Raw genomic sequence first — 9,717 nt, 5'->3', positions numbered from 1 at the left:
TCATCACGTGTTTTTTTTTTTTACATAACCATGTTTAGTGTTTTTTTTTTTTGGGATGTCCCTCTTTACTCTTTCAAGAGAAAAATTAGTGGCATAAGTTTCTTCATTCTTGTCGACAAATCTTTCTTTATGCGATTTGTTAATATGAGGAGTTTTCAGAATATATTCTCCGTGTTCATGTCTTGTGGATGGATCAGCAATACTGTGTTTGTTGCTCAACATGATTTTCATCTTACTGATTTGACAACTGGTGTTTCATTTTAATTAGATTGTTAGTTAGAGCTGTTGTAATAGTTGAGCCTTCTAGCTAGGTTCAATCTTGTCTAATTTACTCTCTAGCTCTTGTCTAGCGTGTGAATCCGTCTTATGTATGTGTGTCATATTATTTCCAGTTGTTAATATGAGAGTTAGTTGACTAATTTGAGTAGATTAAGAAAATTAGTTAAGTTAGTTATTTATAGTAAATAGATATTGTCTTTTCTAGAATATCCTTACTAATGAAGTGTACTTGCTAGAACTATTACTATTACAATGACTATTTTGAAAAAAAAAAACAAATGAGAGACAAAGTGAATTAAGTCCTTATATTTATAACCAAAATAAAAATCAAACGAGTTCTTATATTAAAAACTAAAGTAGTATTTACGTAGCCTGTTATGTTTTTTCAATATATTTGATCATTTTATGAAAAAAAATATTTAATGCTTTTATACAACATATCAAGCAAAAAATTCAAAAAAAAAAAAAAGAATTGACGGAGCAGACCATAACGAATGGGCGTACAAAAGTGTGGAACATTAAGCAACCTGTAAACCCGAAAATGTAGAGACTATCTTTCACTCCAAAAAACTAAAAATGTAGAGAATATCGATCGCCACAGTTCATGGGGCTGGAAGGAGAGGGTATATAGGCCCAGCAGCAAGCCTGGTAAGCCCAGAAAAGCCCGCATTGTTCAAGACGGAGAGCCTGGCCCATTACTACAAGGGCTTACCTACCAAGGAGGATCCAACAAAATCATACGTGGCTCTTATGCTCATCCAAAGCATGAGGAGGGTCCCCAACTCAGTACGGGAGACGGATCAAAGTCATTCTTTTCTGAAAATACATGGATAGTTGGATATATTATTTATTGAGTATTTCCACAAACTTTATCATAAAACTTTAACATTTTTTGTTTAAAATATTATTCTTCACCTAATATTCTTAATTAATTATAAATTTTTTTAATTATTTAACTAAACTTATTTTTATTAAGAATAAATTTGAGAGTTTACCAAAAAAAAGAACTAATAGTTAACTGGAATTTATATTAAAAAAAAGAAGTAATTAGCTTTAAAAATAATACGTTATACATACATATAAAGATGATTTTTCAATTTTTGCCGTAAAAGAAATTTCTTTGAATTTCGTTGGCCAGGGCTTGATACTAATTTTTTTTAGATGAAACAAAAGTATCTCTAAGTCATATTAGACTTAAGACTAATCTCTTTCGGATCTAACCGGTTTAGGAATAACTTTTCTAACAAAAATGTTTTTCGAAATTCGAATTTATATTCTTTTTTTTTTAAAAGAGTGAGGTCCTACCACCTCAACCAACAACTTGTTGGTTTGAGGCCGATTCTACCCTCCTTCTCTACGTCCGTGGGGTATATTTCTAAAATTTAGAAACCAATAGGTGTGGTTTTTTTTTTTTTACCGGAAAATCAATGTGTGTTGGTGAATTGTGGGTATTGGCATACACAAATTTCATCCAAGTAAACATGATTCGTGTGGTCCACATGATCTGAAAAATGCACTGTAATATTTATAACTGATAAACAGTGTTGTATGTTAAAAATTATACAATGAATATTTACAGGGAAATCATGCCGTATATCGTTTGTTTAATTAACGAAGAAAAGTGTTTGAAAATAACCAGAGAAAAGCAGGATCCAAGGATCCGAATTCCCAAAGTTGTTTGGAAAGTGAAATAATTATTATTGGATAGTTGGTAAGTGGGAGTGGACATGGAGGGTGGACGGTGAAGGAAACACTGACGAATGATCGATGATGACAAGTGTTTTTGTTTTTTTTTTTTGGGTTTTCCTCCTCTTGACATGAGCAGTGATGATAAGTTAATCGGGTTTTTGAGGCAGTTCTGGTTCTCTCCCTTCGGCTTCGATGAAAGAAAGGCACTTGTAAATGGAAAATTTTCGCATTAGAATTAAAAAAATAACTAATTTCTTCAAAATATCCCAGCTCTACTAAATATGGACGTCGTAGCCTTCGGAATCATAGTCGCCATTATCATTCTCTTCTTTCTATCAGTCTGCTACATCACCATCCAAGGCACTTGCAAAAATCGTTCTTAGTTCACCTCCTAGTTTGACTTCCGTAGCCAAGATTTCCTTCGGTTCAAGCACTCTTTTTTCCCCTCGGAATCCAGTTGGGTTCTGTAGGGGCGCACTGATTTCATGGCACTGAGTAGAAAGCTGATTCAGCAGGCATTGCTTACGGTTTTGGTTCTCGGGTTTTGCTTGGATCTGGGACTTGGGCACGACGGTCATCATTCCGGGTCCTGCACATCGCAGGTCCATGATTCCCACGATCATCATCATAGTCACCCCCAGTGTGGGCATAGTCATCACCACCAGCATCATCAAGAGGAGAAACTGGTATCTGGAACTAGGCTTCCGGAGGAATTAGCGGAGGAGGAGGATATGAAACTATATGGATTCGGGTTCGCATATGACCACGAGCACGACCATGACCACCGCGGTCATCAGCGCAGTGGTGGCTCTGAAATATCGGGTTTAGGTATTTACCGATTCCTTCCGATGCGATTTGATTGATCATTTTCGTGGTTTGGCATTCTGGTGCGGGTGTTTTTGCGCTGGACAATGGGCAGTGTATGCTGACTTGAGGCATTCAACTGTTCACTGAAAATATTATAAAGCGATAACAACTTGATTCTAAGATATCATGAGTTCAAATCTGGGAAGCAAACTCGTAGAACTCTATTTTTCTGTGGTTTAATGAGTCGAAGAGTGTTGCGACTTCAGGAATGCCCGATTAATTATTTATGCCGTGCGACTTGTATTAGACTGTCAAGTAAATATGGCTGTGAGTGAAACTTGGATCACCACGGAAAGCTTTCATGCTGGGTGGATTAGAGGGACAATTTTGCAATGTGAGATGGTGATACTGTTTACCTCATATTACGCGGAGTTTCAGGATACGCAAAGATCTTGCATGTTTAATTCTAGTCTTTTTAGCGGAAGATGATGCGGGAGGGTTTTCATGTCCAACAGAGTCATATCCAGTGTGATACAACTTTAAGATATACTTTTTTCCCCCAACTCTTCTTCAATTTACATGCTCTTGTACCCCACTGAGCTTGTAGACTTTCTGTAAAACAGTTGAGCGGGCATCATGTGTGATACATGCTTATTGCTTTGTATCAAGTGATGGCATATAATATCATAAGATGTGATACTTTATTTATTGTTTGGTTAATTCAATTTTACTCATTTTCTTATTAATGTAAATTTAGGGCTTTGGCTGAATGCATTGGGATGTTCATTTTTGGTTAGCATGGCTTCCCTTATTTGTCTGATTATCTTGCCTCTGATTTTTGGTAAGTAATGTGCTTTTCATTGCATTCGATTTCTCCAGAAGTCATTCTGTTTGCAATATCTATTCGTAGTTTGCAGAACTGAATGTTGAAAGTTATTCACTTGCAGTACAGGGAAAACCATCAAAGACAGTTGTTGATTCATTGGCTTTATTTGGGGTCAGGTTTCCTTTTAATTCCTTTATTACCCGTTGTTTGGGTTTATTTTTTATTTATTTACTTATTTATTTTTGATTGCTATGGTTTCACTATGCTTTCGTATTACATGTTCGCTTTTGTTTATGAAATGCCCATAAGTTATGTGTTGAGAAATCTGGCTTCCACTAGTTCCATGTCTGGTTTCTACCTTCTATTTTCATGACCTCAATCTTGGTCTTCTTCTGTTTTTTTATCTTTCTTAAGCTATATCATCTTAAATTATTATCTTTCTTTCTGCGGATATTTTGCTAAAACAGAAAAAGCATTGGTATTTCCTACTTGCTGGATCCTTAGAAGGTCAAAGTTCGAAATGTCTTCAATGCATGGACCACGGGTGGTAGTTAAAATGATTGTTCTTCCACAATTAAGATTCTATAATTCTTTACCTCTAGACATGCACACATTGGAGGAATCATTTGAAGTGTAATTTTACAAATTCACATAATTAAATGTGATGAAGTGCTTTCAAAATTATAGCTTAATAATGAATACTCTTAATGTTTTAGCAACAATTTACATTATGTACACTCAAATTAACTTCCACAGCTTGTGCAAGTTGACTTATCCTTTTTCATGTAACTTCAATTTTTACTATCATAATTTTAGTTCAAAATGACTAGATATACTAAACTGTATGAAGGTGTACTATAAAATAATGATGTAGATCAATCTGCTGCTAGCTAAAGATTATTCGTGTAATATTTGAAATTACCAAGAAAAGTTATGGCCTTTAAAGTTTCTGTTGACTGTATCATACACTCTATGATGAGTCAGAGATTCCAGCATGTTGCTAACTAGTGAATCTTCTTACAGAGTTTCAGGAAATGACAGCTATATCATCATCTTTTATTTGTTTTTTATTGGTTGCTGTATCACGTTTTTTGTTTAATTCTCATCAAATATGCCTTCTGCAGGCGGGTGCTATGTTGGGGGATGCTTTCCTTCACCAATTACCTCATGCTTTTGGTATGAGATGCAACCCTTCTTCATTTTGGATGCAATTGTCGATTAGTTTCTTTTCTCTTATGAATGGTTCATGCCTCGTTTCTTTTTTAATAAAAATAAATAGCTTCACAGTGCAGAGTCATAGACTCAGTGCAATCTGATCCCTCTTATTTTGGCTATGTTGGTTTGAAAATTCTCATGATGTATGGCCACCATCAATTTCTTGTGCTTCACGCATCAATTGGAGGAATTCAGCTCTCCCTTTCTGCCCTGTTTCCTCTTATATGAGACGTGTTGATGTAAAAGAAAAGCGCCACCACCCCCCCCCCCACTTTCTCTCACTGTGAGGGAGAGCCTGATTTCCATGTCTCAGTCCCATCCCATGTGGCACTTCTATCCCTTCGTCAACCCCATCTTATTGGACAAAGAGGCTCATCTACATTGTGAGTTGAACTGATTGGGCTTTGATACTTGAGGGTGAAGGGGAGAGCGTACCCCAAAATCGTGCTGATTATAGTAAGGAGAGGGGTCAGATTAAATGGGAGTTCCATGTTTCACGAGCAGTCAAATATGGGGCTAATGCAACTGTGTTTTTTGTGTTTGTGCTTTGTCTTTTATTAGTATTAAACTTGGAAGGGCTTACATTTATGTTTGATGCTTTGAAAGTGTTGAAAATCCAAAGTCTTGCGACCTCAAAAAATGTTGTCAGTCCTTGAATGAAGGTTATGTAAAATTTTGCGAGAAGAAACGTGATTTTTTTTTTTTTCCATGCAGGTGGTGAGCATTCCCATTCACATGGCAATCATGTGGACCATGACCATGATGCTCGTATCGGACATCAGCATTCTCATTCTTTAGCAGATCTTTCTACAGGAATATCGATCCTTGGTTAGTGGCGATGCTATGGTAGTGTCTCACTAACATTATTAACCTTTGAAATACTTTACATGTTGGACTTTTGGCTTCTATTTCTTCTGATGATCAATTTCTTGGAAGTTTTTGCCATCTTAGTTTTAAGTTAATTAACTTGTATACTAACCTAGGCACCAGGAATTTTAAATGCCTGCGTGCTGTCTGCATGACTATTATTTAGTCAGACAATTCTATCAATGAATGGCCGGATTTTGCATGGCAAATGAAAATGGATTTGTTATTCCACATTTAATCTGAAACTTTTGTTTACTACTAACTATAAATTGGAATGTAAAGAATTTATTCTGAACTAATGGAAATGGTGGTTATTAGTTGGACTTTGTGATAACTCCCCTTCAGACTTTTCATTGATAAAAATGTACATCAATGGCTTAAATTATTATATCTTAAAATTCCTTTTCATAAATTTAGTCTGTTAATTGTTAGATCTTAAATTCGTTTCCAGTCATCTCTGGCCCCATTCATGATAATCTTTTTTCTTATTCAGATCAGATCACGTAGCCATAATTATTACTTTTTTTTTTTTTTTTGGGTTCTTGCAGCTGGAATTGTACTCTTTCTTCTTGTAGAGAAGGTGGTTAGGTATGTTGAAGAAAACTCTCAAGGAGCTAATTCATGGACAAATGGACACCACCACCACCATCACCACAGCAAAAAGAAAAAAGTGAAAGATGATGCGAAAGATGGTAAATTGCTTGACGAGGAAAGACATCCGGATGTGGTACCACGTGATTCTTCAAAGGGCAATGATGCAACTCAATCTGGACCCTTGCTTAGAAAGGTATGGCAAACACTGTGCTTGTTAATTAGTTTGGAACCACTGCTATATATTTGTTGTCACCATGCATTGAGTCCATTTGAACCAGGGTTGATGTCAAATTTTGGTTGCATATTTTAGTAGTAGATATTGTTCAGGAGAACTTGGGCTTGGCATCCAGTGCTAAAGGCGGGCAAGACATCTAATTAAGTTTATATGGGAGGCTTGTTGCATTTCTTATTGATGGCTACATCTACCATGAAGTGTTTCCACTGGTTATACAATGCAGATATTGGAAACAAACAATAGAATTTGATTAGACATTAGATTAAATTTAATTGAATATAAACTATTCAGAACTTCAACATATTTGCATTATGGAACCACAATCTGAACAGCATATTTTCTTAATGAGAATTAAATTATACCGAATTGAATATTATAATTGATTGTAGAATTTATCTGATTAGTCTTCTGTAATTAAAAATATCATCTAATATTTGATGCTTCCTTACAGAGGATCAATGGCAAAAAGGCTAGCTCTGCGGATGATATGAAATCCTCGAATGAGAGGGAATCAGTTCAATCATCAAATCTTGTGTTCGGTTATCTCAATCTTTTCTCTGATGGTGTTGTAAGTAACATTGACAGTTCTTTTTTTTTAATAAATAAAAAACCTATCTAGTATATTGTACCATTAAGCTATATTTGGGTATTGCCGAGCCCAAAATGGGGCTACTCTTCTAATATATTTTGTCCATTTAGATTGACAAAAATATTTTTTGAAGTTCGGGTTGAATGAAATGGGGACGTCCATGTAATCATGCAAAGTTTTAATATTGCAGCACAATTTCACTGATGGAATGGCACTAGGAAGTGCATTCTTGGTCTATGGATCTGTGGGGGGCTGGTCGAGGACCCTGTTTCTACTTGCACATGAGCTTCCACAGGAGGTTCAAATTCATCCCTTTCCATTTTGCATGGATTTTATGGTGTGCTTATATTTAGAACATCAAACATTTCATTGCACAAACCCATTTATTCATTCCTGATTCAAATTGTTCTATATGATTTGACTAGAAGGCCAGAAATATGTTTGTTTGAATACGTCATACCATGTAGCAATGTGTAATACTTTTACTACTATATGCCATCTTTTCTGAGCTATATATTCCAGATTCTATGCATCCCTAACGCAATACCGTAAAGGAGAGCAACTTATTTTTGCTGCTTTCCTTCTTGAAGTTTGAGCTCAACATAAAAAAATGCAAAGATTTATTGACTTCCGATCTGGGATTTGGGAATGTTGGCACTAATTAGTGAAACAATGCAAGATGTTAGTGTCAGGAAAGCCTTGAAACTTGTGATTTGGTTGAGGAAACTGTAATATTTATTGTCATATATAATTAATGTGGGGTGAAAAAAAGGACTTTGAAACTCCTTGAAGAAGATATAATTTGTTAGAAACTACTGTTATACTGTTTTGGAATTTGTCTTGCCTCTTTGTCATGGAGGCATAGTCCTTGTCCGTCTTTTTAATCATATCATGCCATCAGAGCTGTTACTTTTAATGTCATGTTTGCTAATCTTTCAGTTCCCGATTCGTCTGCTTCCTTGTCATTTTTCAGAAGAGGACTTCAGAGGAATTCCTTTTTATTTGAAAATTCCCTTCTGAATAGTAACCACCATCCCTTCATTTGGCTTTTCCACTATATGTAATTGGTGCTTATACATTGCCATTTGCTCTTAGTATTTTGTTACTTTTGCTAATTATCTTAATTTGTTTTGGTCAATGGTACTCATGTAGTGCATTAATTATGAGATAGAACTTCCATTTTTCCAACAATTTCACACCTTTTGCTTGTTCCATACACAGATTGGTGATTTTGGCATTCTGATACGGTCTGGTTTCAGTACATCAAAAGCTCTGTTCTTTAACTTTCTATCAGCGCTAGTGGCACTTGTGGGAACTGCTTTGGTAAGTGGCGTCTTCATTGAATGTTCACTTTAGTGTATCCACGAACAGTAGGTATGCACGCATTTCATACAAACAAAAGCAGAGTTTGAATATTTGAACACACTACTTTGTAGTTAAAACACTTAGATATTATATATAATAATAGCGATTGTGATTGTTAGAAGAGCATATCGTGTAAATGACAGCAGGAAAAAGGAAAACGGAATCGGCTTTCACATGTTCAAATCATAGTAATGCAAAAGTGAGAAAGACCAACAGATGGATCATCATCATTCCAAAGTTTCAAACCTTCAACAAGGCTTTTATCCTGAATTTTTTCATGCAAACACTAACCTTAGCTAATGTTCATTTTCTTTTAGTATATCCAAACGTGAAAATAAAATGAGAGCAAATTGCTGTTTTTGTTACAGGCTCTGCTTTGGGGGAAAGATCCTGGACAGTCATCTCTAATTGAGGTGAGGATTGTTCTCTTGGGAATCTTTTGGTTGTGGTTAATGTTGATTTTTTCGATGAAAAATCTGCCCTCTTGACAGGGTTTTACTGCTGGAGGATTTATATATATTGCAATTGCGGGAGTGCTGGCTGAGATGAACAGCAGTGAGAAAACAACATTGAGAAGTACGACAATCCATATAATTTCATTGACACTGGGCATGGCCGTTGCCCTTGCTATTTCCCTTGTAGAATGAACGGAGGCGTGCTCCCCTAGGAATCCCATGTATAAAACAAATTGTTCGAAATAAAACAAATTGTTCGAAATCGGTATAGGACATGTATTCTTACTTACAGCGAAGCGGTGGACCCAGAAAGACCTAAAGGGGGAACGGGGGAGAAAGCGATAGGGAAAGCGGAATGGTCAGGCTTAAACTCGGAATGATTCCTTACTCCCCACTAGAAAGTAAACGTGCACAGTAAATGCTCTCTTTACAGTCGTTTGTTAGCCATTTGTTCGATTGTGTATGTTGCGGTATTTTCACCCTTTTCAGCTGTAATAACAGTCAAGTTGTTTCTTTCTGAATTCTGATGGAGAGAGCTGTAAAGCTTTCTTTTGCCTCAAAGGAAAGAGATGTTAAGATTGAGTCTTTGATTGTCATTGCTCGCTAGGCATCTATCTCTAGTGGGGCTGACTGAGGCTGCAATGGAATTGGACAAATGTTGTTTATCCCCATAATTTTCAGTCGATACAGATTGTCTTTGAATTGGGGGGTCGACCAATTATTTAATAGGCGTCTGAAGAGAAATTCTTAATTTATATTTGCTTGCTTCCGATTGGTGGGTGTGATACAAGGTTTT

The 9,717-nt window shown here is 36.0% G+C and overlaps 1 protein-coding gene across 1 annotated transcript; it reads left to right on the top strand.

Annotated features, from left to right (window-relative positions):
- Nucleotides 1-2,107: 2,107 nt before the first annotated feature.
- Nucleotides 2,108-9,586, top strand: LOC114724766 (IAA-alanine resistance protein 1). Its single transcript, XM_028911210.1, has 11 exons — nt 2,108-2,796; nt 3,533-3,616; nt 3,723-3,772; nt 4,726-4,777; nt 5,531-5,644; nt 6,232-6,470; nt 6,964-7,080; nt 7,292-7,399; nt 8,323-8,424; nt 8,835-8,879; nt 8,958-9,586. Exons 1-11 carry the CDS (start codon nt 2,454-2,456, stop codon nt 9,111-9,113), a joined length of 1,410 nt encoding a protein of 469 aa, XP_028767043.1. The 5' UTR covers nt 2,108-2,453; the 3' UTR covers nt 9,114-9,586.
- The last annotated feature ends 131 nt before the right edge of the window (nt 9,587-9,717 follow it).

Source organism: Neltuma alba, unplaced genomic scaffold, assembly GCF_004799145.2.
Source record: "Neltuma alba isolate B1F8T4 unplaced genomic scaffold, ASM479914v2 tig00012197_pilon, whole genome shotgun sequence".
In the NCBI taxonomy this organism is placed as follows: Eukaryota; Viridiplantae; Streptophyta; class Magnoliopsida; order Fabales; family Fabaceae; genus Neltuma; species Neltuma alba.
Note: the sequence above shows the minus strand (reverse complement) of the source record. Positions and strands in the feature narration are given on the sequence as shown.

Bases quoted from the DNA above. Each gene is read 5' to 3' on its own strand.
- LOC114724766 (XM_028911210.1), top strand. From the start codon at position 2,454: ATGGCACTGAGTAGAAAGCTGATTCAGCAGGCATTGCTTACGGTTTTG. The intron at 3,617-3,722 runs GTAAGTAATGTG...ATTCACTTGCAG, and splicing joins TATCTTGCCTCTGATTTTTG to TACAGGGAAAACCATCAAAG. The intron at 3,773-4,725 runs GTCAGGTTTCCT...TGCCTTCTGCAG, and splicing joins ATTCATTGGCTTTATTTGGG to GCGGGTGCTATGTTGGGGGA.